At 54.7% G+C, this 20,352-nt stretch overlaps 2 protein-coding genes across 6 annotated transcripts in view; one reads left to right on the forward strand and one right to left on the reverse strand.

Moving 5' to 3' along the window:
* The window catches only part of DUSP18 (dual specificity phosphatase 18), a 250,281-nt gene that overhangs the window by 105,446 nt on the left and 124,483 nt on the right, over positions 1-20,352 (forward strand). The window lies entirely within an intron of this gene.
* The window catches only part of LOC138492147 (uncharacterized protein C5orf52-like), a 144,516-nt gene that overhangs the window by 19,606 nt on the left and 104,558 nt on the right, over positions 1-20,352 (reverse strand). The window contains exon 2 of the mRNA XM_069619149.1: positions 8,523-8,631. Within this exon, the coding sequence (XP_069475250.1) occupies positions 8,523-8,631 (109 nt within the window). The remainder of the gene's footprint in view (positions 1-8,522; positions 8,632-20,352) is intronic.

Genomic DNA, 20,352 nt, shown 5'->3' on the forward strand with positions numbered 1-20,352 from the left:
CAACAGCACCCCTGGCTGATGTGCAGGCAGCAAATGGCAGTGCACGTGGGCAGCAGGCAGTCAGGCAGCAGCAGATAGCAGGTGGGAGCGTGCTCGGGGCTCTGGGGGGCAGTAATTCGGCCTTCTGGGCAGGAGCGTGGTCTCCCGTGTGCTCACGCGTGGCCAGCTTGGTACGGAGTGAATTGGCACGTGAAAATCCTGCACGTCAGCGTGAAAACCGAGGAAAGGCCCTTAGCGCGTAAGCGCGTCAGCACGCATACGCGATTCCATTGGACCAAAGGCCCTCAGCGCATAAGCGCGTCTGTGACGTGACCCGCACAGGTGTTTCCCACACAGCACGTGATGACAGAGCACACGTGGAAAGACTGCACGTCAGAGTCTCATTGCGTGTGATTGGACAAAAGTGCGTGTACACGCGATTGGCCTATGTACGTGTATATGAGGTGTGCGCGGACACTTACACACGCAAGTACGTCAGCGCACCTGTATCCCGGTGTACGGCCATTTCCACCAATCACACGCAATGAGACTCTGACGTGCAGTCTTTCCACGTGTGCTCTGTCATCACGTGCTGTGTGGGAAACACCCGTGCGGGTCACGTCACAGACGCGCTTACGCGCTGAGGGCCTTTGGTCCAATGGAATCGCGTATGCGTGCTGACGCGCTTACGCGCTAAGGGCCTTTCCTCGGTTTTCACGCTGACGTGCAGGATTTTCACGTGCCAATTCACTCCGTACCAAGCTGGCCACGCGTGAGCACACGGGAGACCACGCTCCTGCCCAGAAGGCCGAATTACTGCCCCCCAGAGCCCCGAGCACGCTCCCACCTGCTATCTGCTGCTGCCTGACTGCCTGCTGCCCACGTGCACTGCCATTTGCTGCCTGCACATCAGCCAGGGGTGCTGTTGCTGTGACCACCCCTGCTGGAACAGAAGACTCCCGACTGGAATTCCATCGCTCCACAGCCCAGCCCCAGGACCCAGTTGCCCACCCACTCCTGCCTCTGGGGTTGTCATGTCGGGGCTAACACCATCTGTGACCACTGACAACCCCCGGCCAGAGAGGCAGAGGGGCACCAGCTTCAGTGCCACCGAAGTTGGTGTCCTGGTGGAGCAAGTCCTGGGGCAGTATGATGCCCTCTTTGGAAGTTCCCGCGCCGACAAGGAAGGACGGACTCGGATCTGGACAGACATCGTGACTGCCATCAACGCGGAGGGGGTGGCAGTCCGGGACTTACAACATGTCAGGAAGCGCTGGGAGGACTTCAGGTCCAGGACCCTGAACAAGGCCCGGCGCCTCTTGAAGGCAGCGGATGCCAAGGGGCGCCGGGGCCACTTGTCGGAAGAACAGATGGGGGTCCTGGAACGCATATCCCCAGCGCTCCACGTCCAGGTCCTAGAGAAGCAGAGCCGTCTGGAGTCGAGCGGTGAGTGTACATGCATCCTGGTTGTGAGCAGGGCGTGTGGTGATCATTCCCCATTGTGCCGGTTGCACATCTGTTTGTATGGGGTGGAGTATGGGTGGGGGTGTACAGGGCCGTGGGGCTGACACATGCGAGGGCTGTAATGTGTGAGACATGGATGGTGCTTGTGTGTGTGGGCTTGCATGGCAAATGCAGTTGTGCGTGCACACATGTTTGGATGAATGTGTATGTAAGTAGACATGTCCGTGATGTCAGGCATGTATGTTGTTTTCGGCTGCATGTATGAGCACTGTGTACATGTGCATGTGTGTGTATTTGTCAAAGGTGCAACAGTGATGCTACATGGATGCATGTGACAGCGGTATGTGGAAGCCTGATTGGCAGATGTGACATGGATGCCCGTCTGAACAGTGCGACACTTGGCAGAGGTGTAGACATGCATGCAAGTGTGGTGGTGTGTGTACATGTGTGGTGCACTTCCTGTGTTGCATGTGATGTATGGCTCCCCTTTGGCTGCTGATGCTGTTGTATGTGTAGGGATGGTGGTGGCAGTTGCGATATGGCTGTGGTATGGCTCATGTGTGCCAGTTGCAATGACATGTGTGTTGGGGATTGTGATGACATGTCTGAGGTTTGCCAATGCCACTCATGTGCAACTGTCATGCGTGTATGTGTCCATTGTACAGTGCCCTGATGCCTGTGTTTTGTTTCTCCCTGTCTGCAGCGTCAACTGATGAAGAGGGCGGAGAAGGTGCTGTGGAGCACAGCGGCGGGGATCCGACCGCCAGCCGGAGACGCAAGGCCCGGCTCCCCTCCCGTGTTGTCATCTCGTCGGGGAGTGAGGAGTCCGGTGCCGCGTCCCAGGCCGCAGCTGCCGGGGGGAGGTCCAAGAGGCGGAGGTTGCAGTTGGACTCCTCGGCAGCAGAAGGGGCAGCTGGGACCCCACAGGGCCCAACAGGGGAAGATGGCACAGAGTCATCCAGGTTGGTGGGGGGTTTGGTGGAGGAGGGGGCCGCGCAAGCACCAGAGACAGGGTCTGGAGGTGGGGATCCCACTGGTGCTAGTGGTGCAGTGCAGGACCAGGGACAGGAGGCAGCACAGGCGGCCGCGGAGGTGCCTGTGTGCAATCCTGTCCCCGATCCTGTCCCTGCATCATCTTGCACCAGCAGGGATGCCTACGTCCAGACCCGTTTTCAGGCAGGGGATGAGCTGACGTCAACTGGCCTTCCTCTGCCTGCGGACGTGGCCATCCAGGACCGGGTTGAGCCTGTCCTGGCTGGTGTGGCGTTGCGTCAACGGGCCATGCGAGGTGACCTGCAGTCTTTTCATGGAGAGACTGCACGTCATCTCGAATGGCTCGTTGACCACGTCAGCCTGCTGGGACAGGTCACCCAGGCCGGATTCCGCTGTCTGATGGGGCTTGCTCCGACCCCCTCCTCAACTGGACCCCCTACGCGCCAGTCGTCCTCTGTGCCATCTTCCCACCCATCAGTCACCTGGGTGCCCTGTGGAGCTGCCTCTGACAGTGCGGCCAGGCTGGTGGAGGAGGCATCCCTGCCACAGTCGGGAGTCGGACGTCCAGCAGGGGTGGCCACATCAACAGGTGCACCCCAGCCGGCGGAGGATGTGCAGGCAGCAGGAGGCAGTGCACGGGCAGAGGCAGAGCAGCAGCAGCAGCAAGATGGTGGGAGCCATGAAGGCTCGGGGCCTTCGACATCGGAGGGGCAGGCATCGGCCGGAGGGCAGGAGGACCCAGGACAGAGAGTGTCTTCCGTGTGGCAGCGGTTGTGCCACGCCATAGGTGCGGAGCGGCGGCGGGCGGAAGAGGCGCGGCTCACAATGGTCAGGGCGGAGAACTCCATGCGGAGGGCCCTGAGGCGGGCCGAGTGCCTCGAGGCAATCCGCAGGGGGTTGGAGGAGGACACGGCGTCGTCCCTGCGGACCCTCGGGGCCATGGAACTGGACCGCCTCCGGGACATCGAACAGGAGTTCGATGATGCCCTGGCCCGGAACACCACAGAATGAGCCGCTGGACTTGCCCGCCGCCTTTGTATATAGTTCTTTAGTTTTAGGTTTCCTTTCGTTCTTATTATTATTTGGAGTCGACGGACACTGCTCCACTTTTTGTATATAGTTGATATTTAGGTAGGTTTTTTAGGAGGTTTCCTTAGTTCAGTTGTGATGATGGACCCTTGTTATTTTTGTACATAGTTCTTTGTTGCATGGAGAGTTTTGACATTTCACTTTGGACATAATTTTTTTGATTTGATTTTCTAGTTTTGTGTTTTTATGCGGACATGCAGCTTATTTTTTCACATTTAAATTGTAGTTAGTTTTCTTTCTTTGGCATTTGTATTTTTTTCAATACATTTTTTTTTTCCATTGTTCACTGTGTGGTTTCATCTCATTGGTTTCATGCATGTCATGTTGTGTGTTTTCCCATTCATTTTGAAAATATGTGTGTGACGGACATGGGTTCATTTGCTTCATGTACATTGGGGGTGTAACATGTGATTTCCATTTCCATGTGGGTGAATGGGTTACTTGGTAGGTCTTTTTGGCTGTGGAGGCTGACCATTACGCACATGATTGGGGATTGTGAGGACCTGGTGGGGGCTGCACATGGTGGCAGGGGGGTGGGGGTGCAGGGGGACATGAGTGGGGGCCTGGTGGAGGTTGAGCCTGCACTGCTGGGGGGTGGGGGTGGTGGGAGACATGAGTGGGGGCCTGGTGGAGGGTGACCCTGCACTGCTGGGGTGTGGGGGTGATGGGAGACATGAGTGGGGGCCTGGTGGAGGGTGACCCTGGTGGCTGGGGGGTGGGGGTGATAGGGGACATGAGTGGGGGCCTGGTGGAGGGTGACCCTGGTGGCTGGGGGGTGGGGGTGGTGGGAGACATGAGTTGGACATGGGTGGGGGCCTACTGGCAGGTGCCCCACAGTGCTGGGGGGTGGGGGTGGTGGGAGACATGAGTTGAACATGGGTGGGGGCCTGCTGGCAGGTGCCCCACAGTGCTGGGGTGTGGGGGTGGTGGGAGACATGAGTTGAACATGGGTGGGGGCCTGCTGGCAGGTGCCCCACAGTGCTGGGGTGTGGGGGTGGTGGGAGACATGAGTTGGACATGGGTGGGGGCCTGCTGGCAGGTGCCCCACAGTGCTGGGGGGTGGGGGTGGTGGGAGACATGAGTTGGACATGGGTGGGGGCCTACTGGCAGGTGCCCCACAGTGCTGGGGGGTGGGGGTGGTGGGAGACATGAGTTGAACATGGGTGGGGGCCTGCTGGCAGGTGCCCCACAGTGCTGGGGTGTGGGGGTGGTGGGAGACATGAGTTGAACATGGGTGGGGGCCTGCTGGCAGGTGCCCCACAGTGCTGGGGTGTGGGGGTGGTGGGAGACATGAGTTGGACATGGGTGGGGGCCTGCTGGCAGGTGCCCCACAGTGCTGGGGGGTGGGGGTGGTGGGAGACATGAGTGGGGCCCTGGTGGAGGGTGACCCTGCACTGCTGGGGGGTGGGGGTGGTGGGAGACATGAGTGGGGCCCTGGTGGAGGGTGACCCTGGTGGCTGGGGGGTGGGGGTGGTGGGAGACATGAGTTGGACATGGGTGGGGGCCTGCTGGCAGGTGCCCCACAGTGCTGGGGTGTGGGGTGGTGGGAGACATGAGTTGGACATGGGTGGGGGCCTGCTGGCAGGTGCCCCACAGTGCTGGGGGGTGGGGGTGGTGGGAGACATGAGTTGGACATGGGTGGGGGCCTACTGGCAGGTGCCCCACAGTGCTGGGGGGTGGGGGTGGTGGGAGACATGAGTTGAACATGGGTGGGGGCCTGCTGGCAGGTGCCCCACAGTGCTGGGGTGTGGGGGTGGTGGGAGACATGAGTTGAACATGGGTGGGGGCCTGCTGGCAGGTGCCCCACAGTGCTGGGGTGTGGGGGTGGTGGGAGACATGAGTTGGACATGGGTGGGGGCCTGCTGGCAGGTGCCCCACAGTGCTGGGGGGTGGGGGTGGTGGGAGACATGAGTGGGGCCCTGGTGGAGGGTGACCCTGCACTGCTGGGGGGTGGGGGTGGTGGGAGACATGAGTGGGGCCCTGGTGGAGGGTGACCCTGGTGGCTGGGGGGTGGGGGTGGTGGGAGACATGAGTTGGACATGGGTGGGGGCCTGCTGGCAGGTGCCCCACAGTGCTGGGGTGTGGGGGTGGTGGGAGACATGAGTTGGACATGGGTGGGGGCCTGCTGGCAGGTGCCCCACAGTGCTGGGGGGTGGGGGTGGTGGGAGACATGAGTTGGACATGGGTGGGGGCCTACTGGCAGGTGCCCCACAGTGCTGGGGGGTAGGGGTGGTGGGGGACATGAGTTGGACATGGGTGGGGGACTGCTGGCATGTGCCCCACAGTGCTGGGGGGTGGGGGTGCAAGGGGACATGTGTTGGTGTTCATTAGTTCAAGGAGACATGTGCCTTTGCTGGGGGGCATGCCCATGTTGGGTGGGCTGCCTGCGGGACATGACCAGGGATGCAGGGTAGTCCCCTGTGGTGTGGGCTGCCTGCAGGGGCCGTGGAGGGTGTACAGGGTACACCTGGGAGGACCCACACTGTCAAATCACATGTGGGACTCCCCGGCACCCCTGAAATACACGTACCGTGCAGAAATCGCGTGTTAGACTTCCCGCGCACCCCTGAAATACACGCGCCCAGGCTATTCGCGTGTAAAACTTCCTGCGCACCCCTGAAATACACGCGCCCAGGCTATTCGCGTGTAAAACTTCCCGCGCACCCCTGAAATACACGCGCCCAGGCTATTCGCGTGTAAAACTTCCCGCGCACCCCCGAAATACACGCGCCCAGGCTATTCGCGTGTGGAACTTCCCGCGCACCCCTGAAATACACGGGCCCAGGCTATTCGCGTGTGGAACTCCCCGCGCACCCCTGAAATACACGGGCCCAGGCTATTCGCGTGTGGAACTTCCCGCGCACCCCTCAATTTCACGCGCCCAGGCTATTCGCGTGTGGAACTTCCCGCGAACCCCTGAAATACACGCGCCCAGGCTATTCGCGTGTGGAACTTCCCGCGCACCCCTGAAATACACGCGCCCAGCCTATTCGCGTGTGGAACTTCCCGCGCACCCCTGAAATACACGCGCCCAGGCTATTCGCGTGTGGAACTTCCCGCGAACCCCTGAAATACACGCGCCCAGGCTATTCGCGTGTGGAACTTCCCGCGAACCCCTGTAATACACGTAGCCCGCTCCCCCAGGCCCGATCGCGTGAGGAACTTCCCACGCACCCCTCAAATTCACGCGCCCAGGCTATTCGCGTGTGAAACTTCACGCGAACCCCTGGAATACACGTAGCCCGCTCCCCCAGGCCCGATCGCGTGAGGAACTTCACGCGAACCCCTGTAATACACGTAGCCTGCTCCCCCAGGCCCGATCACGTGTGGAACTTCCCGCGCACCCCTCAAATTCACGCGCCCAGGCTATTCGCGTGTGAAACTTCACGCGAACCCCTGAAATACACGTAGCACGCTCCCCCAGGCCCGATCGCGTGAGGAACTTCACGCGAACCCCTGTAATACACGTAGCCCGCTCCCCCAGGCCCGATCGCGTGTGGAACTTCACGCGAACCCCTGTAATACACGTAGCCCGCTCCCCCAGGCCCGATCGCGTGTGGAACTTCACGCGAACCCCTGAAATGCACGTAGCCCGCTCCCCCAGGCCCGATCGCGTGAGGAACTTCACGCGAACCCCTGTAATACACGTAGCCCGCTCCCCCAGGCCCGATCGCGTGAGGAACTTCACGCGAACCCCTGTAATACACGTAGCCCGCTCCCCCAGGCCCGATCGTGTGAATAACTTCACGCGAACCCCTGTGATGCACGTACCCTGCAAATCGCGTGTGACACTTCCCTCGCACCCCGGTATACATGCACACGTATTTTTTGTCAGCGGGTGTCCGTGTTTGTGGGTACCCCTTTGCACGTCATTTTTCCTGGAGGGCCACAGTATGGGACATTCATCATGGCAGTATATAGGTGCTATTTGTTGACGCACCTTTTGGCGCACATTTCTTACAGCCGCAGAGACGCTACCGCCTCCTTTCTTGTGGCGGTCGTGTTTGTGCCTGTGCGCTGGTTTGAGCGTGCGCTTTTTTCCCCTATTCTATTCCATGAATACGTGTTGTAGGCGAGCGTGTGGGCGTTCCGCGCACTTGTGCCCTGTACTTCCCCCGTGACGCCCACGTTTTGGCAAGTTGTTCCCCATTCCGAGTGTTACGCCCGTGTTCCGCCTACTTTTATTGCGTGCGCCGCGCTATGTGCGAATTTCGCTGTGGCCTGTGCGATTTTCGCTGTGACCTGGCGCACGCTGTTAGATGGCCTGTGCGCCAACGTGCGCCAACGTGCGCCGCGCACTTTTTTTTCGCACATCCGCTGGTTTTCTCGCGCACGGCCTTCCATGAATCGACGTGCGCTGCTTTTCGTGCGATTTTCGCACGTTCACTGCGATTTTCGCTATTCCACTGCGAATCGCACGTTTTTGCCCACTTGCGCCGCGCTAATTATTCCATGAATCGGCCTCTTTAAGGCTGTAGTTGCCGTGTTTTAGTGGTCCCTAATTTCTAAATCCTGTTTTTAGTTTCGTACACATGATTTGTTGGTTGATGAGCACCTACATCATCTGCAGTTTTGGAAAAATAATGGCACACTATAAGGACCGTGAAGTATCGGGTATTCCATGATTTTCCCTCCACAACTTTAAAAACAAGTGTGATTTCGGCCAATGTCCTTGGTAAAGTGTGCTGCACAGAATTTGCCTTTTGGTTCAATTTTTATTAAACATTTCGTCACAAGACACTCCCCTGGGAAGAGTAGTGTGCCTCTTCTCTCCCACCATGCTGTACAATGTGGAGATAGTTCTGATATTTATGACACGCCTATTTTGACATTCACCAGCTGCCACAGGGGAACAAAACTGGCTTTTGGTGAATGACGTTGAAAAGCACTGCTCTTCGATTCTGTGCAGCCTCTCTCGACCTTCACCGATACCATGATCCCAAGGCCTGGGCATGTAAATTGCTCCACAATACCTTGCTTAATCTGTGACCTTTTACCTTTAGCTCCAGAAGCCGCTGCTCACTCTTGTTGTCGTGCATGATCACACTGGAAAAAGAGCCTTTTGGCAGTATGTCTTGGGTTTTCAGTTCACCACCGTCAATCAAGCTGTTAGAAAACAGAGGTGTAACAGAGTTCAGTGGTCTTTCCCTCTCTTTACTTTGCTCTTAAAACATGCATTATTTATAAATGGACAGCTTCGCACCACAACAGTTCCCTAGTATTTCCCATACATATACATTTACAATAACATTAGTGTCAACCTTTACAATGTGGTTCTGTTGTAGAACCTTTAAAGCCCAACGATCAATAGGCATCGGATGCTGGGCAGTCTGAAGGAGAGGCATTTGTAAAGAAATGATCAACAGAAACCTCTTTGGCCATTGTTTCGAACATCAAATGATTGTCCCAAAATGCACCTTACAAACTGCGTCCATCAAGTTCTGATGGGGAGTCACATAGGCTAAAGACATATTTACACTGCCATAGCTCCTTTTTCTCTGTCTGCATTGGCTTAAACGCCAACCTGAGCTGGTGGTTGTTCCGAGTACTACGAGGTTGCTAATCGTGCTCCTGGTGGATGGCCTATGTCAGTGTGGGCGTCACTGGAGTCCACTATTCATAAACCCATTGCCAGCATCATAGTGGCATATCTATCTGATGAACTGTTTTGTCCCACAGTTTTCGAATCGATCTCTCAATCTGAGAAGGGCGGACAATAAAGGTTATTGCCTGTTTGAGCTGGAGCCAGCACAGAGCCTTTAATGTTGATTTTATGCAGCACAAGCAGTTAAGATCTACTGCTTGACTTACAGTTTGTTGTTGGTCAAATGCAGTTTATTGATATATACCCTTAGCTGCAGGGACGTTAAGGCGAGAACTTTAACACAATAAAACCCCTGAAATTCAGCTAAAGCCATCTTCTCTTTGGCCCCCCTGTTGCGCAGCTTATGACCACAATAATGACAATACACAAAAGTCAATGTATTAACAAATTGGATGCTATTTAAAGATTACTTTGACTTTGTACATTGTGTTTTATTTCAATTTGAACATGTTAATTACTTACAAAAGACACACTGAACTATAAATCTATGTACATGTTTTCAAGCAAATGTTGAATTTTAAAACTTCATGTCTTATCTATACATATATACGTTTAGAGTAATGATTACTTTTTTGTCAATACCCTTGTATGGAAATCTTAAAATACATCATAGCACATAGTAGTTCCTTGTTTTAAAACACTTCTCATGTCATTTTGAAAAGGATACGTGTACACATTTTTCTTACAATAAAACAATTGAGTATTTACATTTGTTTATTTAAAAACGTGGAAAATAATTTCAACATGTCTCATTCTATTTATTTCTACTAATATTGTTTGTAAAGGTAGATACAGATTATATTATAGTGAACATGTTTTAGCTATATTTGGCACACGCTGGAACATTCTAAGCAGTGTACTATTCATAATTCAGATTTAATCTTTTACCAAAGTACTACAAAGGAAAGCTTCACAAGTAGTCATATGATGCATGTGTAGCAATGATGCATGTGTAGCTGTTTACTGTTTTAAACATTCTACTAATTGTTATGAACTATTCTAACATGCTAATATCACATATGTAGAAACGTTAGGGTAGTCTAAATATGGGCAAATACCTAGAGTGGTCCTATGTCTGATGCCATTATTTAAATAACCACTGATGTCATATGATATTCGCGATGTCATCAGTGATGTCAAGTGATGTCGTCATTGTGGTCATAGGCTGCGCAACAGGGGACACAAAGTTAAGGTGGCTTTAGAACATTGCCACACCACTAGCCATGGCCTTCAGCTATGCCCACTGTCTTTGGCCATGGCAGGTGGGTACGACTGTCAGCCATGCCCACTGTCCATTTTAGAACACTACCAGACCACCACTACCCATGGCCGGTGGGCACGGCCACTCTGTATTTTAAAACACATGCAACCCATTGCAGAAACACTTTAATCACAAACTGATGTTTACATATTTTGACAATGGTATTGTTATGTATAAAAGATTGCAGGCTTTGAGAACTCACACAGGCCGATTCATGTAATTCCTCTCAAAAGTGTTGCACGCGGTTGGCGCACAGCGTGCCCGTGCGAATGTCTGCGCCAGCCGCTTGCGATAAAATCAATTTCCGCGCACAGCGTATTCATGGATTCTCACCTCCAAAAGCAGACGTGGCGCAGAGTGGCGCAGCGACCCTGCAGCAGCACCAGTTACGCCCCCAAGAACGCCCTCGCGCAAGAAAAAGCCATCAAGATCGCAAAACCATCGCAAAGGGCTGCGCCAACCCTGTACCAGTTTACCGGACTGGCAAACAGCAAACGCAAAGCGGGGAACGCGTATTACGGGTGTCGGGAACACGCGTGCGCGAGAAGTTTCACACGCGAACTGGCCTGGGGGAACGTGTGCGTGTATTTCAGGGGTGCGTGAGAAGTATTACACGGGAATGGCCTGGGTGCGTGTATTTCAGGGGTGCGCGAGAAGTTCCACACGCGATTTGCCTGGTGGAGCGTGTGCGTGTATATCAGAGGTGAGCGAGAAGTTTCACACGCGATTGGCCTGGGCGCGTGTATCTCAGGGGTGCGCGGGAAGTTTCACACGCGATTGGGCTGCGCGCGTGTATTTCAGGGGTGCACGGGAAGTTTCACACGCGATTGGGCTGCGTGCGGGTATTTCAGGGGTGCGCGGGAAGTTTCACACGCGATTGGGCTGCGCGCGGGTATTTCGGGGGTGCGCGGGAAGTTCCACACGCGATTGGCCTGGGCGCGTGTATTTCAGGGGTGTGCGGGAAGTTCCACACGCGATTGGCCTGGGCGCATGTATTTCAGGGGTGCGCGGGAACTCACACACGTGATTGCCCTGGGCGCGTGTATTTCAGGGGTGCGCGGGAAGTTTCACACGCGATTGGGCTGCGTGCGGGTATTTCAGGGGTGCGCGGGAAGTTTCACACGCGATTGGGCTGCGTGCGGGTATTACAGGGGTGCGCGGGAAGTTCCACACGCGATTGGCCTGGGCGCGTGTATTTCAGGGGTGCGCGGGAAGTTTCACACGCGATTGGCCTGGGTGCGTGTATTTCAGGGGTGCGCGGGAACCCCCACACGCGATTGCCCTGGGCGCGTGTATTTCAGGGGTGCGCGGAAAGTTTCACACGCGATTGGGCTGCGTGCGGGTATTTCAGGGGTCCACGGGAAGTTTCACACGCGATTGGGCTGCGTGCGGGTATTACAGGGGTGCGCGGGAAGTTTCACACGCGATTGGGCTGCGTGCGGGTATCTCAGGGGTGCGCGGGAAGTTTCACACGCGATTGGGCTGCGTACGGGTATTTCAGGGGTGCGCGGGAAGTTCCACACGCGATTGGCCTGGGCGCGTGTATTTCAGGGGTGTGCGGGAAGTTCCACACGCGATTGGCCTGGGCGCGTGTATTTCAGGGGTGCGCGGGAACTCACACACGCGATTGCCCTGGGCGCGTGTATTTCAGGGGTGCGCGGGAAGTTTCACACGCGATTGGGCTGCGTGCGGGTATTTCAGGGGTGCGCGGGAAGTTTCACATGCGATTGGGCTGCGTGCGGGTATTACAGGGGTGCGCGGGACGTTCCACACGCGATTGGCCTGGGCGCGTGTATTTCAGGGGTGCGCGGGAAGTTTCACACGCGATTGGCCTGGGTGCGTGTATTTCAGGGGTGCGCGGGAACCCCCACACGCGATTGCCCTGGGCGCGTGTATTTCAGGGGTGCGCGGGAAGTTTCACACGCGATTGGGCTGCGTACGGGTATTTCAGGGGTGCGCGGGAAGTTTCACACGCGATTGGGCTGCGTGCGGGTATTACAGGGGTGCGCGGGAAGTTTCACATGCGATTTGGGCTGCGTGCGGGTATTTCAGGGGTGCGCGGGAAGTTCCACACGCGATTCCATCAGGGTACGTGTATTACAGGGGTGCGCGGGGAGCACCACACGCGATTTCATCAGGGTACGTGTATTACAGGGGTGCGCGGGGAGCACCACACGTGAATTGCACGTGTGGGTCCTCCCAGGTGTTCCCTCTACACCCTCCACGGCCCCTGCAGGTGGCTCACACCACAGGGGCCTACCCTGCACATGTCCTGCAGGCACCCCATCCACCATGGCCATGCCCCCCAGCCAACCCACATGTCAACTTGCACTACTGCCCACCAACGCATGTCCCCCTGCACCCCCAGCCACCAGGGGCACCCTCCACCAGGCCCCCACCCATGTCTCCCACCCCCCCGCACTGTGGGGCACCTGCCAGCAGGCCCCCACCCATGTCCAACTCATGTTCCCCACCACCCCCACCCCCCAGCACTGTGGGGCACCTGCCAGCAGGCCCCAACCCATGTCCAACTCATGTTCCCCACCACCCCCACCCCCCAGCACTGTGGGGCACCTGCCAGCAGGCCCCCACCGATGTCTCCCACCTCCCCACCCCCCAGCACTGTGGGGCACCTGCCAGCAGGCCCCCACCCATGTCCAACTCATGTTCCCCACCCCCCCACCCCCCAGCACTGTGGGGCACCTGCCACCGGCCCCCACCCATGTCCAACCCATGTTCCGCCCCCCCCACCCCCCAGCACTGTGGGGCACCTGCCAGCAGGCCCCCACCCATGTCCAACTCATGTTCCCCACCCCCCGCCCCTCCAGCAGTGCAGGGGCACCCTCCACCAGGCCCTCGCCCATGTCCCATCCATGCCCCCCTGCACCTGGGTCCCAATCATGTCGTAATGGCCATCCTCCCCTGCCAAAAGCCCCAACCAACTATCACATCCACCCACATATCAAAGGCAATTACATGTTACACACCCAATGTAAAAAATGCAAATTAACACGTCTGTCACACACAATGGCTGCAAGTGAATGTTAAAACACCCAACATGACATGCATGAAAGCAATGAGATGATACGACACATTGAAGGATGAAAATAAAAATGTATTGAAAATCAACTTGAATGGAAATGAAATGAGAAAAACCACAAAGCAAAACAACCAAAAGAAGATGCATGTCCATGAAAAAAATCAAAAACACACAGCACAATCAAAATTAATGTTGTCCAAAGTCACAGTCAGAAAAGTAATCCAAGTGTAAATGATAAACAAAAACCATTGCTCCATGGCGATGAAAAAAATCCAAAAAATAAAAAAATCCATTGAAGAACTATTTACAAGATAATCCCGGGTCCATGAGCCTAACCAAATGAAACCTAACTATGACAACTAACTAAAAACTGAACTATATACAAAAATGTGGCGCATTGTCCAATCGCAACCAAATAAAAAAAAAAAAAATTAAAGGAAACCTAACACTAACCTTATAACTATATACAAAGGCGGCGGGCAAGTCCAGCGGCTCACTCCGTGGTGTTCCGGGCCAGGGCATCATCGAACTCCTGTTCGATGTCCCGGAGGCGGTCCTGTTCCATGGCCCGAGGGTCCGCAGGGACGACGCCATCTCCTCCTCCAACCCCCTGCGGATTGCCTCGAGGCACTCGGCCCGCCTCAGGGCCCTCCGCATGGAGTTCTCCGCCCTGACCATTGTGAGCCGCGCCTCTTCCGCCCGCCGCCGCTCCGCACCTATATGCTGGCCCAACCGCTGCCACACGTCCTGGGTCCTCCTGCCCTCCGGCCGATGCCTGCCCCTCTGATGTTGATGGCCCCGAGCCATGATGCCTCCCACGTTGACTCCGCTGCTGCCTCCGACGCCACTGCCTCTGCCAGCACGACGGCATCCAGGCTGATGGAATCCACCGACGCCGTCGTGCACGTGCCCTGCCTGATGATGCCGGCACATCCTCCATCTGCTGGGGTACAGTTGCTGTGGTGTCCACCCCTGCTGGACCTCTGACTCCCGACTGTGGCAGGGATGGGATCCCCACCGAGCTGGCTGCATTGGTCAGGGCAGGTCCACAGGGGGCCCTGGTGGCATCTGGGCCGGAAGACGGCAAGGAGAACGACTGGCGTATAGTCTCCACAGAGGAGGAGAGGGCCGCCAGGTTGGCCGACACATGCAGGAAACCCCCGAACATGGACGATCCCAATTGGGCCACGTCGGCACGGTGCTCTTCTTGATGAAGTGCGTGCTCCTCCTGGGAAGCACGCACGGCATCACGAATCACAGCCGTGCACATCACGACCCCAATCAGGACCTTCTCCATACGGCCAGAGGTCCCCTCGTCCGCAGGTGGAGGGGAGTCAGATGACATGGACATCCCCTCTACCTGCGGACGGGCCTGGGACGGTGCATCCCTGCTGGTGCATGGTGGTGCACCCACAGGGTCAGGGACAGCGACATGCACAGGCCCCTCCACGGTGACCTGTGCTGCCTCCTGCCCCTGGACTGCACCACTTGCACCAGCAGGGATGCCCCCACCAGGCCCCATGTGCGCCTCAGTGGCGGCCTCCTCCTCCTCTGTGGAAACCACCAACCTGGATGGCTCCTCACCGTCTTCCGCCATAGCAGGCCCCTGTGGGGGCTCACCCACCCCTTCCACTGCAGCCGTGGGGGCATCCCCGCCGCCTTGCTCCACAGCGCCGTCTCCGCCCTCTTCTTCACTAGCCGCTGCGTAGAGGGAGTCATAGAACACAAGCATCAGGGTACTGTACAATGGTCCCCTAGACAGGAAGCAATAGCAGATGAGTGCCACTGTCAAAGTACACTTCCATCATGTCCCTCCACAACACATGTGTCAGTCCAGGCAAAACACACACAGTGCCAGTCATGGTGCATGCCATGGACATTTCCATACATGACCAATGGACTCTCGAAACATACAATGTAATGGAACTCACATGCATCATGGGTCATGCCTATCACATGCACACACTTCACCTCAGTCACATCCATCTGGCCCTGTACACCCCAATCACAGTGGATACAAGGATGACTAGGCTGCATCAGTGAATCTGTAAATTGTCACAGACGTGTCATGCATCCATGGCATTCACAAGTCACAGACACACAGGTCAGGCACACAGACATGGATACCATATATGTACCTGGCATTAGCACCCATCCCTCACCCCCACCCATGTCCAGGAACAGAGACTGCCATGCTCTCGTGTGTACAATCTGCATAGGGCTCCCCATGTTGCATTTAAACACATGCAACATCCGTGCGGTTCACACATTACTGGTCGCACATGCATTACCATGATGTCCCTGCACACATACATGCGTACATGGCCTCTGTCACACATACAGGCAAGTATCAGACAACCAGCACACTGCAACATGCCCTGTCTCACACAGCAATGCTTGGCCACTTACCGCTCAACTCCAGACGGGTCTCCCTCTCAAGGACCTGGGCGTGGAGCGCTGGGTGTACGCGTTCCAGGACCCTCATCTGGATGGAACTCATGCGGCCCCGGCCCCCCTCCACGAGGCGCCGGGCCTTTATGAGTGTCCTGGACCTCAAGTCCTCCCAGCGCTTCTTGACCTTCTGGATGGTGCGGGTTGCCACCCCCTCCGCGTTGATGGCAACCACACAGTCGGCCCAGATCCTCTCCTGTCCTTCCTTGTTGGCGCGGGACGATCCGAAGAGGGCATCATACTGCCCCAGGACTTGCTCCACCAGGACACCAACTTCGGTGGCAGTGAAGCTGGTGCCCCTCTGGCCGGGTGCCAGATGTTGATGTGCCCGACATGGCAACCCCAGGGGCAGGAGTGGGTGGGCAACTGGGTCCTGGGGCTGGGCTGTGGAGCGATGTTATCCGAGTCGGGAGTCTTCTGTTCCAGCAGGGGTGGACACAGCAACTGGACACCTGCAGATGGCTGATGTGCAGGCACCAAATGGCAGGGCACGGTGGCAGCAGGCAGGCAGGCAGGCAGGCAGGCAGCAGCAGATGGCACGTGGGAGGCTGGTCGGGCACTGGGGGGCAGTAATTCGGCCTTCTGGGCAGGAGCGTGGTCTTCCGTGTGTTTTCGCGTGGCCAGCTTGATACGGAGTGATTTGGCATGTGAAAATCCTGCACGTCAGAGTGAAATTCGAGGAAAGGCCCTTAGCGCGTAAGCGCGTCAGCACGCGTATGCGATTTCATTGGACCAAAGGCCCTTACAGCGTAAGCGCGTCTGTGACATTTCGCGCACGGGCGTTCCCCCTGGCAGGGCTTGGAGATCCCGCGTGCCTTTACACTGCTCTGTACGTGCTTTTCGTGCGGTGCGTTTTTTTCCATCCATTGGGGTTCACACGCTATTACTTCACAGCGGGTGTTGGCTACGCGTTCTTCTACACGCAAGGAAGACAGTGAGTGGTACCCCGCTCCCCCCCATGAAAAACTTCACGCGAACCCCTGAAATACACGTAGCCCGCTCCCCCAGGCCCGATCGCATGTGAAAACACCCGCGAGCCCCTGAAATACACGTAGCCCGCTCCCCCAGGCCCGATCGCGTGTGGAAACACCTGCGAGCCCCTGAAATACACGTACCCCGCTCCCCCAGGCCCGATCGCGTGTGGAAACACCTACGAGCCCCTGAAATACACGCGCCCAGGCCAATCGCGTGTGAAACTTCTCGCGCACCTCTGAAATACACGCACATGCTCCCCCAGGCCCGATCGCGTGTGAAACTTCCCGCGCACCCCGGAAATACCCGCACGCAGCCCAATCGCATGTGAAACTTCACGCGCACCTCTGGAATACACGCACACGCTCCCACAGGCCCGATCGCGTGTGTAACTTCTTGCGCACCTCTGAAATACACGCACACGCTCCCCCAGGCCCGATCGCGTGTGGGCCTTCTCGCGCGTGTAGGACTTTGGCGCACATTTTCATTTTCTTCCTGCGCAGGGACGCTACCGCCTGCTTTCGTGTGGCGGACATGTATGGGCCTGTGCGCGTCTTTGGCCGTGTGCTGTTTTTCCCTATTTGATTCCATGAATACGTGTTGTAGGCTAGCGTGTGGGCGTTCTGCGCACTTGCCTCCTGTACTTCCCCCATGACACCCACATTTTCACGAGTTGTTCCCCATTCTGCTTGTGACGCCCCGTGTTACGCCTACTTTTGTTATGGGCGCCGCGCTATGTGCGAATTCGCTGTGGCCTTATCGCACGGCGTTCGATGACCTGTGCGCCAGCGTGCGCCGCACTTTTTCAGTGCACATCCCACATTTTGCGCGTGCACGGACTTCCATGAATAGATGTGCGATGTTTTCTGTGCGATAATCGCACTTGCACCGCGATAATCGCACTTGCACTGCGATTTTCACTATTTCACTGCGAATCGCACGTTTTCGCACGCGTGCGCCGTTTTTTCGGCACACGTTGATTCCATGAATCGGCCTGACAATGTTTTAGGCAATGTGCAGTGAGATTAACTTATTTGCCATGGATCACATGCTTTGGTTAAGCAGCATGCTACAAGCCCCTTGTTTCATGTCCGGTCTATTGCTGACTGTTGTGATACATCGCACGATCCCAACTAAACGCATTTAAGCAGCATAGAAAAGCTGGCACCCATGAATATACGCACATTAAGTGAACATGAACATATATCTTAAAGTGAAATATACAAATGTACTTCGATTGACCTTCCCTGCAGAAGAAAGTGTGCAAGAAAAAATAGTATTGGACTTTTCAAAAAATGAAGAAAATATTGAACACCAGAAAAATAACCTGAGAGAGGAAATGTTCCAATAAATATGCTAGCAAAGTATACAATGTGCTCACCTTTTAAACCCAGCAATCTTTTGTGAAATTTTCCCTGGAAAACAAAATCCCAATACGAAACAAGTGCTTGTGGTCTTGAGGGTAAGCATCTGTATTGGGAACATGACAAATACTTGAGCAAGCTTGCCAACCTCAAAAAACAAACAAAAGGTTGTGTCTGTCCTCTGAAAATAGGCCACGTTGTCCATCCACATGTGTCCTTTACTTGTGCCTTGAAAAGCAGCCACACTCGGGTGCAAATAATTTTAGCAGTGTCCAGGATTGCAATCTCTCTTGCCACATCGTGGCAAAATACTCATTACTGACTTGCCCTCTCATCATTTCCCCTCCTCACTCCCATGTCTGGCTTTCAACAATACTCTGCTTTATAACGATAACTTGAAAAGTACACACGCCATAGTGTCACTCAAATATATAAATCATTATAGAACTATATTAGGCAAAAAGTGTACAATTGTGGCATTATCCCCCCCCCCCATCTTGACTGGGAGATTACAAATACCAGAATGCAATTCAGCAAAAGGCATAAAACTGGTCTCTGAGTGCAAGGCTTTCAAGGACTGATGGCAGCTCGGTTTTAAAAAAACGAAATGCGTATGCTGTGTGTTTTCTTAGTGTGTTATGAGAGATTTAAAACTAAAAACAAATGTCATCTGGTCACCCATCCATGTAGTAACCGCAACCAACTCTGCTTAGCTTCAAAGCGAGGAAGGGGGCCCATTCAGGCCATGTTGCTCTAGGTGGTCTTTCTATTTTTTTTAAACTTTTTTTTCTATAACCGCAAGTACAGAACTACAGATACTTTCGACTATCTGTAGTTCGTGAATATCGAAAATCGGGTGAAAGAAATGCTCTCCTGCCCCTCAGCCCTCACCAAGTGTCCTCCTCCTCTGTGCCTCCCCCCCACACACCCATGATGGCCTCCTCACCGCCCCTGCCCTCTCCCATTCCCCCCACAACACACGCTGGTTTTGTGACGGTTTGCTTTCAAATATCAGCTATTTGTGGCTATTCTGTCCGTAGTCGAGACCACAGAAATACTTTGTGTTGCGAACTCATTCCCAAGACCCACTCCAACTCCCAAATTTCACTTGGGTGTCCTTTTACCTCCCCCCACCCCACCTCTAGACCGATGGCATTTGCTTGTTTTGTGACCTGCACTGGCGAAGAGATGTCAATGGAGAAGACCACTGAGAAAGAGATGCCAAGCAGGAAAGAAGGTCTGAGTGACCGCAGTCCCTGAAGACTTTCCCCATGAAGAGAGAGGTAACTGGGAGAATGGGAAGACAGGGAAGCCAAAAGGGAATAGTTAGGTGTGGAGAAACTCATCCCAATGAAATTTCTGAAACGCGCACTACAAAGTTGATCAATCTGAACTGTAACAAAATAGGAGGGATCGTCCTGTGTAAACCTGCATATTATTAAGAGAATATTAATCAGTGGATAAGACTTGCCTGGGACGAGGGGAGAAGACCCCAACCCTCAAAGGGAATAATTGTTAAGTAGTGGATAAATAAACAAATGATCAAGATAAGTCTAAGCTAAGAAGGGTACACAATAACAGTCCTGGAGGGATAACCCAGCCAAGAGAAGCTATTGTTATTCTTTGGATCTCTTTTAAATTTTTCCAATGCGCTACTTTCCCATAGGGCCACAAAGCGCAAAGTCAAAACAAACGACATACAAATATGAAGGAGGCTGGAAGAAGTCTAAAACTTGAGAAAATTAATATTGGGCAAGGTTGTACACGAAAAAACAATGTGGATATAAGGATCAAAAAAACGTAGAGCCCCTGGAAAATAATCCCACACGATAAGGGAAGAGTCGGAGACCTTATCCAAGAATTGCAAGCCCTACTGAAGTTGATTAGAGACTATTTGAAAATAAGATATTTATAGAACACTAAAGCCAAGCAGAACGCTGCTTCACCAGGAGAAGTGAGTCATTCTCCTGATCGAAGTTGTTTTGAATAGGTATTGGTAGTTTTCACCGTATACATTTAGTTGAATAGCGGATTACTACTAAAAACAGCATTAAGAATTGATCGCATCTCAATATAATTGGGTCCACAAGCGCCTTCCTGTGCTCGTATGGCTTATATATTATACAATACAAAG

The sequence above is a fragment of the Ambystoma mexicanum genome, chromosome 10 (assembly GCF_040938575.1).
Source record: "Ambystoma mexicanum isolate Mex_15411 chromosome 10, UKY_AmexF1_1, whole genome shotgun sequence".
Lineage (NCBI taxonomy): Eukaryota > Metazoa > Chordata > Amphibia > Caudata > Ambystomatidae > Ambystoma > Ambystoma mexicanum.